This window comes from Mustelus asterias, chromosome 22 (genome assembly GCF_964213995.1).
Source record: "Mustelus asterias chromosome 22, sMusAst1.hap1.1, whole genome shotgun sequence".
NCBI lineage: Eukaryota > Metazoa > Chordata > Chondrichthyes > Carcharhiniformes > Triakidae > Mustelus > Mustelus asterias.
Genome location: NC_135822.1, coordinates 15,965,166 through 15,984,712, shown reverse-complemented (window position 1 = coordinate 15,984,712; position 19,547 = coordinate 15,965,166). Strand labels below are relative to the sequence as shown.

Here is a 19,547-nt window from a genome sequence, read left to right as displayed (position 1 = left end):
AGAATGGCCACCTTACTCTGATCTTGCAATCTATATTATTGATCCCAAACTGTGGAATCCTCCTCTGGAGCAAATTGACAGCTGGAAAATTCAGAGCATTGTGAATTTACTGCACTGATTTCCACGGCCGACTCTCTGACCCGCACAAATCAAGCAAATCTCTTTCTAGAGAGTGAACACTCACAACTCTGGGACAGCCATATCGAGACCCAACTGTCTTTCCTGCGAAGAGTCGACATGGTTTCTTGAGCTGAGGAAATGCCATGCTCTGCATACCATAAGACATAGGAGCAGAATTAGGCCACTTGGCCCATCGAGTCTGCTCCGCCATTCAATCATGGCTGGTAGGATGGGAGGGTATGAGAGAGAGAGAGAGAGAGAGAGGGTGTGAAATGTTGGAATTGGTCAGATTGACGACAATCTCCATGTTGCCCGACAAACAGCTCTTGTAATAATCCTCACCGTGTTTCTAGCACCCACACAATTCTTTCCCCAATGCCCTCAAGTGTCGGAATGTACTGGGGAACTGGAACAGCAGCACACAGCGTGAACCTTCTTAAACAGGCCCTAAATAACAATGAACAATTGGACATGTTGTTCAATGAGTGGAAGTGACCTTTCCAAGCAGCTGAAGGCAATAATTTCGCTCCGGTCAATCTCATCTTTCTGTGGCCTTATCCTTTTTGATGGTCAGAGATAATGGGGTAGTGTAGATATTTTCTGATTGGGCCAGTAATCCCCAGAACTCTTAACTCTCCGAGAGTTGAAGAACATGTCTATCTCAGACTTACCAGTTTGAAAATTTTTATTCAGTTAAGAAGAATTTTTGAAAAAGGGAAAGGAAAAAGGAAATCCTGAATATTACTGTGAAATAAATTGCCAGAGTTGGACAAGGGAGTTGGACAAGGTAACTTATGAAAACTTAGAATGGACGTCCAGATGGAATGGTGAATGTGAGAGACTGGGCCAGAATGTTACCACCATTCCCACCGACCGGATTTTCCCATCCCGCTGCAGTGGGAGCGTGGCGTGAAGAGCCAGTGAGATAGCGCCCATCGGAATCATTTGAGGAACAACCGGTTGCTGAAAGTAGGGGAGATTTGGGGAGGATTGAAGGGAAGAGTGGCCTTCCTCACCTGCAATTGTCTTCTGATAGCGGTGTTATTAAAATGAGTGAGGTTCGCCTCGGATCAGGCTATTAAATTTTGAATGAGTCCGGAAAACATGTGATCAGCTGACTGATATGCCGGAATTTTACCGCCTCGCCCACCCAAGGCTCGTAAGATCCCGCCCGAGGTCAACGGAGAATTTGAGCAGGGGATCAGGGGTTATGGGGAAAAGGCAGGAGAATGGGGATGAGAAAAATATCAGCCATGATTGAATGGCGGAGCAGACTCGATGGGCCGAGTGGCCTAATTTTGCTCCTATGTCTTACGGTCTTATGGCAGGGGTGCCGATAAAATTCCGGCAATAGTGTCCGACCTCCTTGCAATGGTTACCATCCGTTTGGATGCTCCTTTTCCTCTCCTCAGTGCGGCAGTCTCTCTGTGTAACTTCCCAAACTGGAATCTTTACTTCATCGCCATCTCTTACCTCATCATGTGCACCGTTGTTCGGCCAGCAGCTGCCTGGTGGTCATGGTCTTCCTCATCATCCTCGAAGCTTGACGACTTCTTCATCTTCACTGTCTTTTTCTGCAACGAATGATCCGTTCACATTGAATTAACGCTCAGTTGGATAAACGTGCTCTTTGACACCACATTGCTTCTGGCAACTGTCTTTATCCTCAGAGAGGACTGACCGGCTTCCCGATCTACAGGGGTGAGCAACTCACTCGTGCCCCGCCATTCTTCATGCACCATCCTCGACAACAAATGCTATTTGACTATAACAGGCATCAAAAGCAAACCCGACCTGGCCTCACCCAGATAAGCAACCACACAGAGCCCGAGCTGATTGTCCCCCTCTCTAGGTCAAAAAGGGGTTAACTCCAGTGGCGCCTGCCCACCACTCTGCCTAAAACTGAACCGAGGACATAGAAAATAGGAGCAGGAGGAGGCCATTCGGCCCTTTGAGCCTGCTCCACCATTCATTATGATCATGGCTGATCATCCAACCCAATAGCCTGATCCCACCTTCCCCCCATATCCTTTGATCCCCATCACCTCAAGTGCTGTATCCAACTGCTTCATGAAAATATACAATGTTTTGGCCTCAACTGCGTTCTGTGGTCGTGAATTCCACAGGCTGACCAGTCTCTGGGTGAAGAAATTTCCCCTCATCTCTGTCCAAAACGGTCTACGCTGTATTCTCAGTCTGTGACCCCTGGTTCTGGACACCCCCACATCTCTGAATGATGCTTTACCCACTCAGCCACATGGACAGCGAATTCAGGGTCATTCAACTCTCCCACTGTACGCAACGCACCCACTGTGTGGATACAATCACAGGATGTCTGCCCGTTACTCCGGGAACCATCTCCATTTCCACACACACTATTCTCAGCGGTACCAGCCTGGCTGAGCATCACTGATCACAAGCTGATCACAGGAAGATTACATTTTATATAGTGACTTTCATGTCTCAGGACATCTCAATGTACATTGTGAATGAAGTACTTTCAAGGCATCAGTGTTGTGATGTTGGAAACAAAGCAGCCAATTTGCACACAGCAAGATCACACACACAGCAATGTGATAGTGAGCAGAGAATCATGTTATTAGTAGTGCTGGTTGAGGGGTGTATATTGGCCAGGACACGGGATGGTGGTGGTGGGGGGGAATGGGGAGGGGGGGGGGGGGGGCGGATGCAGCGTTGCTCTTATTTCAATAGTGCCATGGGATGTTTTATTCATGTCCACCCGAGATGGCAAATGGGGCCTCCTCGGTTTAATGCCACATCTAAAAGTCAAAAGGTCAGCCTGCAACATGTGTTCAAAGCCCTAGAGTGGGGCTTGAACCCACGACCTTTTAACGCTGAGGTGACTGAACCGTAGTGGGCCCACCTATCCAGGGGTCACGCCGAAAGCCCATCTTTACAAACTCCTCAGTTTGCACTTGCCGCATTGACCTGGCGCCAGGGATTGTCAATGTTACTGCAGAGGGATTACATTCTGGGCCAGAGTTTCCTCTGTACATGCTAACTCTGCACAGTCCTGATAAAAACCAACCCCCACTGACCTTCCGCTTGGAAAAGCTACCGATGAAGGATCGACTATGCCTCTTGTTAGATGTCGGATCTTCTCCAGAATCGGTGCCATCTTCCGTTTTACTCTGTCAGGAGGCAACGGATACGTGGAGAAGATGGAGAGACAGACACGCAGCAGGGACCATGTAGAGAGAGATCGACACGGAGAGGGAAATCCAAGAGAGGAATGTACAGACACCAATCAAAGATACACAGAGGCAGAGAGATACACAGATAGAAAGTAGACCAGAGAGAGGGAGACACAGAGAACCAGAGAGAACACACACACGCAAACATACACACACCACATGCAAACACGCACACACACACACAAGCAAAAAGAGAACATACACAGAATCAGAGAGAGAGACAGAACCATAGATAGAGATGCGCGGGTAGAGTGAACCAGGGACGGGGGAGGGCAGTACATGCATACAGACAGAAAGAGAACAAGTATCAGGTGAATAGAGAAACACACAGTGACATTCGTATCGAGAAAGAGAAGCAGAAATGAAGACATGAATTTAAAGAAAGTGAGGGACACGCAGTGAGAACAACACAAAACCACATGTAGAATTAGAAAGGGAGAGACAGTGAGACAAAGGGACAATCAAATAGGGAGGAAACAGAAAAAGATGCATAGAATTGAATCATTTGAAATGATTGAGTTAAAAAATCACAAATGACAGCCATGGTGACACAGTTTCTGTTCACAAGTTGCCCCCCCCAACCCCCTTTTAATCACCTCCAATGTTCACAGGGCTTGCAAAATTAAACAATATGTTCCCATTTTCAATCCAGTGGCAGCACTGAAGCTTTCAGCTGAGATTTGACACAGGTTACAGACAGCACAGTGGTGCCAGCTGTCTGAATGTTATCCCCTCGTTCAGTGTGCCAATGCAACACTTGTCTGGTGTCTGAGAAAAGCCCACAGACATACAGACGCTGCCACTGTACTGGGAATAAAGTGGCCTTCAAATAATTTAATTCTGACAAGAAGTTCACATTTATACATCTTTCACAACACTCCCCAAAGCAGCTCACGGCCAGTGAGGTACTTCCCAGTCCAATCACTGTTGTCACATCGGAAATGTGGCAGCCAATTTGTGCACAGCAAGATCCCACTACAGCAATGTGAAAAAATCATTTCTGGCAGTTTACAAACGTCCACCTTCCTGGAGACATTGAAAGCATGAAGGGATGCGGAAGGGGGTTAAAATGTGTACTTTGTGAGAATGGTATCGGAGATGCGTCTCTGTGTAAGATGAATGCCGCAGCACTCACTATATTTTTTAGTTATTAGTTTCTCACAGCTTGGCTGGCTTTGTTTATAAATCGGTTTTTCACTGATGTTGGTCAAATGACAAATATCGGCCCAGGACACTGGGGAGAATGTCATTGCTCTTATTCAATGTAGTGCCATGGGGTTTAATACACCACCCCCTCCCCCTCCCCATCCCCGGCCCGAGAGAGTAGACCAGGCTCCCAGTTTAACAGTCGCATCTGCACAATTCCACCTCTGACAATGCAACACGGAGGGCAAGGCCTGATTTCAGTGCTCAGGTCACTGCAGTGAGACTGTGAACTCACAACCACCTGAATCAGAGATACAAACCACAACCAAATGTCATGGGTTAAGATTTTTTTTTATTCATTCATGGGACCTGGGTGTCACTGGCTGGGCCAGCATTTATTGCCCATCCCTAGTTGCCCTTGAAACTGAATGGCTTGCTTGGCCATTTCAGAGGACAGTTGAGAATCAACCACATTGCTGTGGCTCTGGAGTCACATGTCGGCCAGACCGGGTAAGGACGGCAGATTTCCTTCCCCAAAGGACATTATTGAACCAGATGGGTTTTTCCAACAATCGGCAATGGTTTCATGGTCATCGGTAGATTCTTAATTCCAGATACTTTTTATTGAATTCAAATTCCACCGTCTGCCGTGGCGGGATTCGAACTCGTGTCCCCAGACTAGTTGAGTTTCTGGATTAATAGTCTAGCGATAATACCACTAGGCCATCGCCTCCTTGATGAATGGGTTTGACATGTTAGACATGGAGAAGACGTTTTCCTTGGTGGGGGAATTCAAAATTAGGGACCATAAACATAAGATAGTCACTAATAAATCCAATAAGACAGAGATGAAGAGGAATTTCTACTCTCAGAGGGTAGGGAATCTGTGGAATTCTTTACCACAGACAGCTGTAGAAATATGTTTGAGACTAAGATAGATAGATTTTTAATCAGTAAGGGATCAAGGGCATGGGGATAAGACGGGAAAGTGGAGTTGAGGATTATTACATCAGATCACTCATGATCTCAATGAGTGGCGGCGCAGACTCGATGGGCTGAATGGCCTACTTCTGCTTCTCAGTCTTATGGTCTTAAGGAATTCCAGAGAAATTTACTGGACAGAGGGGTGAGAATGTGGAACTTGCTACCACATGGGGTAGTTGAGGCGAACAGTGTGTATGTATTCAAGGGGAAGTTAGAGAAACAGCTGAGGGAGAACGGAATGAAAGGATATGTTGATAGAATGAGATGGAGTGGAGTGGGAGGAGATTCCTGTGGGCTGAATGGCCTGTTTTGGTGCTGTCTCTGCACTTTAGGAAACCTTTAGGAAACTCCCTCTGTGATGTTGCAGCTTGAACCAGAGGTGAATCTGACAGCACAGCGATGAAGTCTGGAGATCTGTCAGGCACGCCTGGCTCCTCACTGTCCCACTCACTTCCCCGCAGTCCCCAGGGTCTCCAATCAGTTCAGCCGATCTATTAATCCCAGCAGGCAGTGTCAGCCTCCCCGTACACAGGAGCTGCATTTAAAGTCACGTTAAAGCCCAGCCCAGAATTCTCCGTCAATCTGCTGCGGTCAGGATTAGTTATCGGGTTTGGGTTGATTTTGTAGGCGGTGCTCGCAAAGCTGCATTTATTGTTCGTCTCTGTTTGCCCCGAGGGAGCGATCATTCAGTCACGTCATGGGCTCAGAACCCACTTGAGGCAATAGAACACTAATTCAGGGTGACAGTCCCGAGGGAGTGCTGCACTGCCGGAGGTGCCGGCTCTGGAGCAGGGACTTGAGCACACGGCCTTCCGATTCAGAGGCTGCCACTCTGATAACAGCGGTACATTATTCACATAATCCCTACAGTGCAGGAGGAGGCCATTTGGCCCATCAAATCTGCACTGACCACAATCCCGCCCAGGACCTATTTGGGTAACCTCACATATTTACCCTGCTAATCCCCTGACACTCGGGTCAATTTAGTACGGCCAATTCACCTAACCCGCACATCTTTGGAGTGTGGGAGGAAACCGGAGCACCCGGAGAAAACCCGCGCAGACATGGGGAGAATGTGCAAACTCCACACAGACAGTGACCCGAGGCTGGAATTGAACCCGGGTCCCTGGCACTGTGAGGCAGCAGTGCTAACCACTGTGCCACCGTGCCGCCCCACCGTTGGGGCGTGTTACTAGCAGCCTAAGTTGCTTTAATTGAATCTCGGTGACAGCTCCGTGATCTTTACAGTTATTACCCGCTGGTCGTAGAAACATAGAGAATCAGAGGACGAGACCATTTGGACCTACGAGTCCGCTTGCCATTCATTATAATCATCCAACTCAATAGCTGATCCCACCTTCCTCCCCCCACCCCCGCACTTCCTTTGACCCCTTTTGCCCCAAGAGCTGTATCGAACCAACACAAATCAAGGGACAATCAACTTACCGCAGACTTCTCCACTGTAGACGGGGACCCAGAGCTGCATTTCTGATGTGAGGGTAGAGAAAAGGTCACATGAGACATAAAGGGGTTACATGTCACTTGACGCTAGCTCAATTAGTAATCTTAAACCTGAGATCGATAGGTTTTCACTGGTCAAGGATATGAAGCTGGCGGGTGGAGAGACTCCACAACTCAGCTCTCAGTGAAAGGTGGAACAGGCTTGATGACCTCCCCTCCTTCTTCTGAGAAGACCAGCAAACTGCCAGCTCAACGCTAACTGCACACCGGACATTGTAATGAAGAATAGGATCTCTCCACATCGGCCCAATACATACACTGCATACTGAGGGAGCAGCTGTGAATTTAAAGCAGGTTCTTTTTATACTATTTGCTGCCTTCGATTTAACATCCCATTAGAAAGACTCACTCCGTGAGTGCAAGATTCTCTCAGTTCTGCCCTCTGGATAAATACAGACTGTTCCACTAAACAGTGTGGACAGACATGGACCGAATGGCCTCCCACTGCACAGTAACCATCTCTGGTTCAAAGGTTAAAGAGAAACTGTTCACGGAGCAGAAAATCGGGACGTTTTTGCGAATGGTACTAACTTGCTGCATGTGGGTGGCACGGTGGCACAGTGGTTAGCACTGCTGCCTCTCAGCGCCAGGAACCCAGGTTCGATTCCTGGCCTTGGGTCACTGCCTGTGTGGAGTTTGCACATTCTCCCCGTGTCTGCGTGGGTTTCCTCCAAGTGCTCCGGTTTCCTCCCACAGTCCAAAGATGTGCGGGTTAGGTGGATTGGCCATGCTAAATTGCCCCTTAGTGTCAGGGGATTAGTAGGGTAAATATGCAGAGTTATGGGGATAGGGCCTGGGTGGGATTGTGGTCGGTGCAGACTCGATGGCCTCCTTCTATACTGTAGGGATTCTATGACCGATTGCTTTGATCGTACATTGAATCCCTTCAGTACAAAAGGAGGCCATTCAGCCCATTGAGTCTGCACCGAAAACAATCCCACCCAGACCTTATCCCTGTAACCCCACATATTTACCCTGCTAATCCCCCAACACTAAGGGGCAATTTAGCATGGCCAATCCACCTAACCAGCACATCTTTGGAGTATGGGAGGAAACCGGAGCACCCGGAGGAAACCCACGCAGACACGGGGAGAATGTGCAAACTCCACACAGACAGTGACCCAAGCTGGGAATCGAACCCAGGTCCCTGGCGCTGAGAGACAGCAGTGCTAACCACTGGGCTACCGTGCCACACAGAGATTAACATCCTGGATATCAGTTGGATGTGAAAAATCTTGGGGGGGCCTTTCAAAAAGGGGGGATTTTCCTTTACATTTTCTTTTAGTTATTGGCTGTAAATGTAATTGGAGAAGGGGAAAAAGCTGCTGTTTGATTGGACGGGGTAACTGGGGGACGGGGTGGGAAGTCTAGCGATATAGCTAACCAGATTGGACAACCTTATCCATTCCTCGTAGGATATTCTACCCACACGTTTCCGAATGACAATCGTCAAGTACTATTGAAGAACCATTGAACCTGGTTTGCTGGTAATTCTAATTCCCTCAAGGCAGGCAGCTTAATTACACCAAAAGCTAAGCCAAACAGGGGTGAACGAGCTTAAGGTGTTCTACGTTAAATCTCATTTCAGTTTTAATAAAACACATCACTTGAATTCTAATTGCTGATTTTATCCTTTCAATTAGGACTATGTGCCGCTTGTGGAGACCTGCTCCCTCTCTGTTGTGAATTGCTCTGTAATTACTGATAACACAGCTTAGAGACAGCAAAACTTCATTTGTCACTGTTAAAGGATCGCATTGAAGTGGTGTTTAAAATGTTAAAAGGATCTGACAGAGAAGATAACAAACAGGGAATGTTGGCGGGGCAGCCAAGAGCAGGGTGGCGTAATCCCTTGGATTAACAAAGAACGTTACAGCACAGTAACAGGCCCTTTGGCCCTCCAAGCCTGCACCGACCCATGGCTGCCCGTCTGAACTAAAACCCCCCCACCCTTCTGGGGACCATATCCCCCTATTTCCATCCTACTCATGTATTTGTCAAGACGCCCCTTAAAATTCAATCCCTCTCATTCACCATCCCTGCCCTCATTCACCCACACCGGTTCCCGGTCCCATAATTGGGGGTGGCACGATGGCACAGTGGGTTAGCACTGCTGCCTCACAGCGCCAGGGACCCGGGTTCGATTCCCGGCTTGGGTCACTGTCTGTGTGGAGTTTGCATGTTCTCCCCGTGTCTGCGTGGGTTTCCTCCGGGGGCTCCGGTTTCCTCCCACAGTCTGAAAGACGTGCTGGTTAGGTGCATTGGCCGTGCTAAATTTTGATTTTGATTTATTATTGTCACATGTATTAACATACAGTGAAAAGTATTGTTTCTTGTCTGTATAGCGTGCAAGGAACAATACTTTTCATTGTATGTTAATACATGTGACAATAATAAATCAAAATCAAAATCAAATCAGTGTAGCCGAACAGGTGCCGGAGTGTGGCGACTAGGGGATTTTCACAGTAACTTCATTGCAGTGTTAATGTAAGCCTACTTGTGACACTAATAAATAAACTTTAAATTTGCATAATGTTAAAGTTCTTTCACATCTTTGTCACTTCCTATTCCCTGTAATCGCCTCCAACTCTATAATCATCCCGGAACCTGCTCTCATGTCTGTCCCCATCGCTTCACTCTTCGAGGCTGTGCTTTTACCTGTCTAGGCACCAATCTCTGGAATTTATTCCTGCGCCTCTCTACTCCTCAATACCGAGCTCTTTAACCAGGATTCCGTGCACCGCCGCAGTGTCCACCTTCCCTTAATTACATTTCTGTGAAGCAGCTTTCTGTGTGAAAGGCGCTCTATAAATGCAAGTTTTTGTTCCGTGGACACAGTGAGGCAGGACCAGCTGATCTCATGCAGGTGAATGGACTGCTGGGTAGTAATGGTGAGACTGCCGGATCCGCAGGGAAATCCGGCTCCATGTGTCTGGAGTGGGGGCTCGAACCCACAACCTTTGGACTCAGAGACTGAGCTATAGAAATAGAATCATAGGAACCCTACAGTGCAGAAGGAGGCCATTTGGCCCATTGAGTCTGTACCGACAACAATCCCACTTCAGGCCCTATCCCCACAACCCCACACATTTACCCCCTTCAGCCCTCTAACTGACGTATCTCGGGACACTAAGGGGCAATTTAGCACGGCCAATCAACCTAACCCGCACATCTTTGGACTGTGGGAGGAAAACCGCAGCACCTGGAGGAAACCCACGCGGACACGAGGAGAACGTGCAAACTCCACACAGACAGTGACCTGAGCCGGGAATCGAACCCGGGTCCCTGGCGCTGTGAGGCAGCAGTGCTAATCACTGTGCCATCCCCTGGCGGACAGGGGGTGCTTTTGTCAAACAGGTGTAACCAAGATAACCTGAGCTGGTGTGAGTGTGCGAGGTGGTGGAGGCAGGGGGCGAGGGAGGGTGGCCGAGGGGCGGAGTTGGGGCTACCTTCTTCGAGTCCGACTTCTGGCAGATTTTGCCCCCCTGAGGGATGGCGTTGACGCTGAAGCTATCGGGATCTTCCCGGTCTCGGATTTTCGATTCCTTCAGCAGCGAATCCAGCTTCTTCTTAGCAATGCTCTCCACGTGCTTCCGGTTGGCCATGGCCTATTGGCAAAGAGATAAGAGACAGCCTCATTAAATCCATCTCAACTGCAAAGCAAGTGGCAGAGAGAACAAAAGGGGAGACAGAACAGACAATGGAGGAGGAGGAGGGGGAGAGTGGAGGGGGGGGGGGGGAGAAAGCAACATGGGAACTAATCAAATGGCTCCTACATCCCACAACGAACCTATAGTTTATACAATGGATGGACATGCAATTTGATGACTTCTATGCACAGAACAAGCTCTACATCAACCAAAGGAGTCTCTAATGGATATGAAATTGAGAAGGATAATCAAGAATCTATCCCTGCCTCTATCCCTGGATCTATCCCTGGATGAGGAGGATCGCAACAGACACCTCCAGACGCTGAAAGATGCCCTCATAAGAACAGGATATGGTGCTCGACTCATCGATCGACAGTTCCGACGCACCACAGCGAAAAACCGCACCAACCTCCTCAGAAGACAAACACGGGACACGGTGGACAGAGTGCCCTTCGTCGTCCAGTACTTCCCCGGAGCGGAGAAGCTACGGCATCTCCTCCGGAGCCTTCAACATGTCATCTCGCCAAGGCCATCCCCACACCCCCACTTCTTGCCTTCAAACAACCGCACAACCTCAAACAGACCATTGTCCGCAGCAAACTACCCAGCCTTCAGGAGAACTATGACCACGGCACCACACAACCCTGCCACAGCAACCTCTACAAGACGTGCCGGATCATCGACACGGATGCCATCATCTCACGCGAGAACACCATCCACCAGGTACACGGTACCTACTCTTGCAACTCGGCCAACGTTGTCTAACTGTTACGCTGCAGGAAAGGATGTCCCGAGGCATGGTACATTGGGGAAACCATGCAGACGCTACGACAACGGATGAATGTACACCACTCGACAATCACCAGGCAAGACTGTTCTCTTCCTGTTGGGGAGCACTTCAGCGGTCACGGGCATTCAGCCTCTGATCTCCGGGTAAGCGTTCTCCAAGGCGGCCTTCACGTCACACGACAGCGCAGAGTCGCTGAGCAGAGACTGATAACCAGGTTCCGCACACATGAGGACGGCCTCAACTGGGATATTGGGTTCATGTCACACTATCTGTAACCCCCACAACCTGCCTGGATGTGCAAAATCTCACTGGCTGTCCTGTCTGGAGACAATACACATCTCTTTAACCTGTGCTTGATGCTCCCTCCACTCACATTGTCTGTACCTTTAAGACTTGATTAGCTGTAAAGACTCACATTCCAATCATTATTCATGTAAATTGAGTTTGTGTCTTTGTGCCCTGTTTGTGATCAGAACTCCCACCCACCTGACGAAGGAGCAGCGCTCCGAAAGCTTGTGGCTTTTGCTACCAAATAAACCTGTTGTGAGACTTCTTATTGTGTTGACCCCAGTCCAACACCGGCATCTCCACATTATGTCCCTCAGTTGTAGCTCGACATGTATAGTCCAGGACCATCCTGATCCTGGGAATGGAACACACAATATGCTAAATTGTTCATCAGTGCTGACGAACGGTCATGGACCTGACACGTTAATTCTGCTTACTTTCCCGTTCCGTGAGGTCACAAGACTTGTCGAGTGTTTACCAGTGACACATTTTCACTCTTTGTGAAGACACTGAGGGTTCAGAGTGAGGGTCGAGGGTGAGGGATCGGAGTGAGGGTTCAGAGTGAGGGTTCGGAGTGAGGGTTCGGAGTGAGAGTTCAGTGTGAGGGTTGAGGGTGAGGGGTCGGAGTGAGGGTTCAGTGTGCGGGTCGAGGGTGAGGGGTCGGAGTGAGGGTTCAGAGTGAGGGTTCAGAGTGAGGGTTCAGAGTGAGGGTTCAGAGTGAGGGTTCAGAGGGTTCAGAGTGAGGGTTCAGAGTGAGGGTGAGGATTTGGAGTGAGGGTTCAGAGTGAGGGTTCAGAATGAGGCTTCAGTGTGAGGGTCAAGGGTGAGGGTTCAGAGTGAGGGTCGAGGGTGAGGGTTCAGAGTGAGGGTTCAGAATGAGGCTTCAGTGCGAGGGTCAAGGGTGAGGGTTCAGAGTGAGGGTCGAGGGTGAGGGTTCAGAGTGAGGGTTCAGAGTGAGGGTTCAGAGTAAGGGTTCACAGTGAGGGTTCACAGTGAGGGTTCACAGTGAGGGTTAAGGGTGAGGGTCAAGGGTGAGGGTTCAGAGTGAGGGTCGAGGGTGAGGGTTCAGAGTGAGGGTTCAGAGTGAGGGTTCAGAGTGAGGCTTCAGTGTGAGGGTCAAGGGTGAGGGTTCAGAGTGAGGGTGCGGAGTGAGGGTGCGGAGTGAGGGTGCGGAGTGGGGGTGCGGAGTGGGGGTGCGGAGTGAGGGTGCGGAGTGAGGGTGCGGAGTGAGGGTGCGGAGTGAGGGTGCGGAGAGGGGGTGCGGAGTGGGGGTGCGGAGTGAGGGTGCGGAGTGGGGGTGCGGAGTGAGGGTGCGGAGTGGGGGTGCGGAGTGGGGGTGCGGAGTGAGGGTGCAGAGTGGGGGTGCGGAGTGAGGGTGCGGAGTGGGGGTGCGGAGTGGGAGTGCGGAGTGGGGGTGCGGAGTGGGGGTGCGGAGTGGGGGTGCGGAGTGGGAGTGCGGAGTGGGAGTGCGGAGTGGGGGTGCGGAGTGGGGGTGCGGAGTGGGGGTGCGGAGTGGGAGTGCGGAGTGGGAGTGCGGAGTGGGGGTGCGGAGTGGGGGTGCGGAGTGGGGGTGCGGAGTGGGGGTGCGGAGTGGGGGTGCGGAGTGAGGGTGCGGAGTGGGGGTGCGGAGTGAGGGTGCGGAGTGGGGGTGCGGAGTGAGGGTGCGGAGTGGGAGTGCGGAGTGAGGGTGCGGAGTGGGAGTGCGGAGTGGGGGTGCGGAGTGGGAGTGCGGAGTGAGGGTGCGGAGTGGGGGTGCGGAGTGAGGGTGCGGAGTGGGGGTGCGGAGTGGGGGTGCGGAGTGAGGGTGCGGAGTGGGAGTGCGGAGTGAGTGTGCGGAGTGAGGGTGCGGAGTGGGGGTGCGGAGTGAGGGTGCGGAGTGGGGGTGCGGAGTGAGTGTGCGGAGTGAGGGTGCGGAGTGGGGGTGCGGAGTGAGGGTGCGGAGTGGGAGTGCGGAGTGGGGGTGCGGAGTGGGGGTGCGGAGTGGGGGTGCGGAGTGGGGGTGCGGAGTGGGGGTGCGGAGTGGGGGTGCGGAGTGGGGGTGCGGAGTGGGAGTGCGGAGTGAGGGTGCGGAGTGAGGGTGCGGAGTGGGGGTGCGGAGTGGGGGTGCGGAGTGGGGGTGCGGAATGAGGGTGCGGAGTGGGGGTGCGGAGTGGGAGTGCGGAGTGGGGGTGCGGAGTGGGGGTGCGGAGTGGGGGTGCGGAGTGGGAGTGCGGAGTGGGGGTGCGGAGTGGGGGTGCGGAGTGGGGGTGCGGAGTGGGGGTGCGGAATGAGGGTGCGGAGTGGGGGTGCGGAGTGGGGGTGCGGAGTGGGGGTGCGGAGTGGGGGTGCGGAGTGAGGGTGCGGAGTGGGGGTGCGGAGTGGGGGTGCGGAGTGAGGGTGCGGAGTGGGGGTTCAGAGTGAGGGTGCGGAGTGGGGGTGCGGAGTGGGAGTGCGGAGTGAGGGTGCGGAGTGAGGGTGCGGAGTGGGGGTGCGGAGTGGGGGTGCGGAGTTGGGGTTCGGAGTGGGGGTGCGGAGTGAGGGTGCGGAGTGGGGGTGCGGAGTTGGGGTGCGGAGTGAGGGTGCGGAGTGGGGGTGCGGAGTGGGGGTGCGGAGTGGGGGTGCGGAGTGGGGGTGCGGAGTGGGGGTGCGGAGTGGGGGTGCGGAGTGGGGGTGCGGAGTGGGGGTGCGGAGTGAGGGTGCGGAGTGGGGGTGCGGAGTGGGGGTGCGGAGTGGGGGTGCGGAGTGAGGGTGCGGAGTGGGGGTGCGGAGTGGGGGTGCGGAGTGGGGGTGCGGAGTGGGGGTGCGGAGTGGGGGTGCGGAGTGGGGGTGCGGAGTGAGGGTGCGGAGTGGGGGTGCGGAGTGGGGGTGCGGAGTGGGGGTGCGGAGTGGGGGTGCGGAGTGGGGGTGCGGAGTGGGGGTGCGGAGTGGGGGTGCGGAGTGGGGGTGCGGAGTGAGGGTGCGGAGTGGGGGTGCGGAGTGGGGGTTCAGAGTGAGGGTGCGGAGTGAGGGTGCGGAATGAGGGTGCGGAGTGTTGCACCATTCAAAGCAAACTCCCCGGATAACTGGGACGGATTTGCGGGGCCAGTGCGGACACAGTGGGGAGTCGGGCATCGTGGAAGGTGTGCTGAGTCATTCTATATTTTAATGTTGCGATATCACATGTTGGTGCAAACCTTCAGCGTGCGATTGGAGCTGATTAAAAATGTTTCCCTCAAGATACCTCCATCGGGCTGGGAACCAGATACTGCCTCAGAATCACAAAAATCTCCTAATTCTCCCACATTAGGACGTCAGAAACAGCAGCAGTCCTTGGGGCCTGTTCCGCTATTCAATGGGATCCGGCTGACCTTTCACCCTCGACCTCTCCTCATCCTTTAAATCATAGAATCCTACAGCACAGAAGGAGGCCATTCGGCCTGTCATGCCTATGTGGCCCTTTGAAAGAGGTATCCAGCTAGTCGCATGAGCACCTGCTCATTCCCCATCGCCCTGCACAATACCCATCTTCAGGTAATTTATCCTGAGGAATCTGTTTCCACATTTCAGAGCAATACCACTCACTGTTTAAATCACACGTCCCCTCACCCCCCCCCCTCCCCACCCCACCCCACCCCACCCCACCCCACCCCACTGGTCTTTCCTTTCTTTGCCAGAGGGGTAGGTGTAATAAATCCTGCGCTGACATTGCCCCTCACTGTCTATCTCCATCACCATCGTTAGGGTTTTGTAAATGTGATAACAAGGCGGGGTTGGGGAGGGGGGTGGGGGAGAGGCTGATGCTAGTTTGAAAGAGGTTCTGGGTAACGTTTCAGCTCCAGGGACTTGAGAAGCTCCCTATAGCCGGTGGATAAAACCCCGGATCCATTAAAGAGCCGTGTGAATTGCGCTGACATTGACCTTCTGTGAAAGTTGTGCTGAAATTGCTATTTTTAGATTTTTACGTCAGTGTTGGAGGGCTGTTGTTCTCTCTTGGTGCTGTTACAGAAACTGATCGCATTCTGCCAAGGACATCAAAAACTAACAGATTGTTTGAGAAGTCGAACCTAACTGGGTGACAGCTAATTCCGCAATCAGCTCCAACATCAGATTTATCCGGCTAACTCTCCAATTTCCTTCTCCTGCTCTTCACTGGTTGCCGCAGGCACCTGGCATGGAGCCTTCTGGTATCTGGATATTCCCCCCGTGCCAACCTATCAGTGAGCTATTCAACCATAGTGGCCATCGTAGCTAAGTCAGACACTGCCATCAATTAATGGCCATGCTCGGATACATTAGGAGTCACTGGATAATGACGAGGCAATGGGAATACAGGCCGACTGTTTCCTTCTCTATCCCAGGGCACTGAGGAAAATTAGAGTGCCCCTACCATTGTGAGATTGAGACTTGCTAGCAGAGCGGGCATTGGGCACGGCATCAACCTGGTTATCAGACTGGCAACTAGCCCAGGTGGGATGTTTGGAATCGGCCACCCCATCAACACAATCACAAATGTGAGTTAAGGAGAAGAGAGGGAGCCGGGACGTGTGGCACCCCTGCTAACCAGACCTGCCACCTCCAGACTGGGCAAAGCAACCTCTACAAATACGTTCATAAAGAAAGAAGCTGCATCAGAGAAATTCACTGCCCTGGTGAAACCCTGTCACTCACACGGATGGTCATCACAGCCTGAGATTCTGTCAGTGTCACAGCCTGAGACTGTGTCAGTGTCACAACCTGAGACTCTGTCAGTGTCACAACCTGAGACTCTGTCAGTGTCACAACCTGAGACTGTGTCAGTGTCACAGCCTGAAACTGTGTCAGTGTCACAACCTGAGACTCTGTCAGTGTCACAGCCTGAGACTCTGTCAGTGTCACAACCTGAGACTCTGTCAGTGTCACAGCCTGAGACTCTGTCAGTGTCACAGCCTGAGACTCTGTCAGTGTCACAACCTGAGACTCTGTCAGTGTCACAGCCTGAGACTCTGTCAGTGTCACAACCTGAGACTCTGTCAGTGTCACAACCTGAGACTCTGTCAGTGTCACAGCCTGAAACTCTGTCAGTGTCACAGCCTGAGACTCTGTCAGTGTCACAACCTGAGACTCTGTCAGTGTCACAACCTGAGACTCTGTCAGTGTCACAACCTGAGACTCTGTCAGTGTCACAGCCTGAGACTCTGTCAGTGTCACAGCCTGAGACTGTGTCAGTGTCACAGCCTGAGACTCTGTCAGTGTCACAGCCTGAGACTGTGTCAGTGTCACAACCTGAAACTGTGTCAGTGTCACAACCTGAGACTGTGTCAGTGTCACAGAGACCCTGTCAGTGTCACAACATAAGACTCTGTCAGTGTCAAACCATTATATTGAACAAAGGGAGAGTTAGGTTATCACCCATGAAGGTTGAGTCAATGCTAAGTTTACTCACTGCATCAGTCTATTATACACAGGAATGGAATGGGCACAATATGCTCTGAATCAATGTCCTGATTGTGTCCCATTCTTAAAGTGGTCTCTAAATAACATGATTAGCTGCAAATGCATGGAAACAAATCATCAAAACACTTTCAACTCTAATTAGTTACCACAGATATCCTTAGTATGAAATGGGTGGGATTTTCTGATGCATTCTCCCCAAGACTGGAAAATCTCGACAGAGGTCAACGGAACTTTGCTTGGTCCGTGACCTGCCCGCTACGTTCCAGTGGCGGGCGGGACTGTCTCACTTTCCCCTGATTGTCAATGCACTGATGACCTTATGCTTTCAATCACCACCCGATCAATTCATGGTAGTATTCAGGTGGAATGCCACACTTGGCCTTAAGGGGGAGCAGCATGACTTGGACAGTCAGTGTTTATGTGGAGCATCTGCCTTTGCATGCTTCTCCAAGCACGAGACGGTGAGAATAGGTCTGTCTCCAGCTCACTCAAAATACCTTGTATGTCTGATAGAAAATTGAGGAAGCATCTCATGGTTCAACCTCAAAACAGCACCAGATTTGCCTTTTAGGTTGACCACCTGCCTAACAGGGGCACCTCAAACCCAACTCCATTGTCCAATTAGAATATCATCTGTCTATTGAAGGTTAAATGATTGGCTATTCACTGCCTTCTATCCAGTGCAAGCTGTAATAGCTCAGTTGGGAGAGCGTTAGACTGAAGATCAAAAGGTCCCTGGGTTGTGGCAGGCGCCTCCTTGCTGGCTTTCTGTGCTATCTGCTAATTGGCACTGCATTTTTGCAAAAAGAGGTACCTTCTATACAGTTAGACAACGGATAATCAGATGATCTGTCTTACTAGGTTGACTGGGTCCAAGGAGGGTGCATGACTGAAGATATGTAGCAACATATCACTTGACTTCCTTAATAAAAAACAGACATACCTGGGATAGTATCTGTATCTGACAGAGAGACACCAACAGAGAATGAATGAGACCTATCACTACACCAATATCACAGTGAAAGATGACATGGTTTGTTCGGGAGCACGGGGGAACCAGAAAAGGAAGCTAACTCACTGCTCATTAAGCAAGAGTAAAACTGAGGGCCTCGGGGTCAAGAACAGCGGGTAAGATGAATCTTTCATTATATTGTTGGCCCCTGCAGGAGGAGGCCCTTCAAACCTGTTCCATTATTCAATTAAATCATTGCTGATCTGTAGCACAACTCCATTGAAGCACCATTTGCTCTATATTCTGTGACACCCTTCCCCAACAAATATCTATCAATCTGGCAAATTTCCAGTGCCCCGCAGCCTGTTCAGGGGAGAGAGTTCCCAATTTCTCTTATTATTTCCGTGTGAACGTGCTGTACTTTTCTTTGTCCTTTGATAAAACATTCAGGAATATGTCCAACCAGATAGAGGCATGCCCTTATACATTATCACACTTACTCCAGAGCAGGATTTGCATTAACTGGGCCAGAAATATGATTTTTTTTACAAGGACATCGAACTGCATAGTTTGGAGGGGTTGGGAGTAACTATTGTCTAAATTTGCAAGTACACCCGATGATGTGAAACATGGGTGACATGGTGGCACAGTGGTTAGCAACAGCTGCTTCACAGCGCCAGGGACCCAGGTTCGATTCCCGGAGTGGGTCACTGTCTGTGCGGAGTCAGCATGTTCTCCCCGTGTCTGCGTGGGTTTCTTCCGGGTGGCTCCGGTTCCCTCCCACAGTCCAAAGATGTCCTGGTTAGGTGGATTGGCCATGCTGAATTGCCCCCTAGTGTCAGGGGGACTAGCTAGGGTAAATGCATGGGGTTAAGGGGATAGGGCCTGGGTGGGATTGTGGTCGGCACAGACTTGATGGGCCGAATGGCCTCCTTCTGCACTGTAGGGATTCTATGATTCGATGTCCTTGCTGGATTGAGAGCACTGTTCCTGTTATCAAGCACAGTGTCTTGTGGACAGGGGAATGAGGAATTATCTCAGGTAACGTCCCTTTCGTCCCCCCAAAAAGAACCTGCAAAATCTTAATCAGTGCCAGGGACCTTTGACATGCTGTGGAATTTTACCACAAAGAAAGAGACCATTTAGCCCAATGTGTCTATAGCAGCTCATTGTGAAGTTTATCCCATTAGTCCCACTCCTCTTGCTCTTTTCCCGGCATTTCTTTTGTTCCCCGTTCAAGAATCTATCCAATTCCCTTTTGAAAGTTACTATTAAATCACCTCCTGCCACCATTTCAGGTAGTGCTTCTGCCAGAGGTGGCTACAGAAACCTTCCCTCATTGGAATATCTGGAGCACCAATTGTAATGGTCCAAAGATGTGTCGGTTCGGTGGATTGGCCGTGGTAAATTGCCCCTTAGTGTCCCAAGATGAGCAGGTTGAGTAAATTAGCCATAGTAAATGCACGGGGTTATGGATATTGGGGGGGTGG

At 51.1% G+C, this 19,547-nt stretch overlaps 1 protein-coding gene across 1 annotated transcript in view; it reads right to left on the bottom strand.

Moving 5' to 3' along the window:
* LOC144510244 (1-phosphatidylinositol 4,5-bisphosphate phosphodiesterase eta-2-like) overlaps positions 1–19,547 on the bottom strand; it is an 84,351-nt gene that overhangs the window by 64,538 nt on the left and 266 nt on the right. Inside the window, exons 2-5 of the mRNA XM_078239738.1 lie at positions 16,341–16,986; positions 10,436–10,594; positions 3,180–3,272; positions 1,594–1,694 (exon numbers count right to left, since the gene is read on the bottom strand). Of these exons, the coding sequence (XP_078095864.1) occupies positions 1,594–1,694; positions 3,180–3,272; positions 10,436–10,594; positions 16,341–16,986 (999 nt within the window). The remainder of the gene's footprint in view (positions 1–1,593; positions 1,695–3,179; positions 3,273–10,435; positions 10,595–16,340; positions 16,987–19,547) is intronic.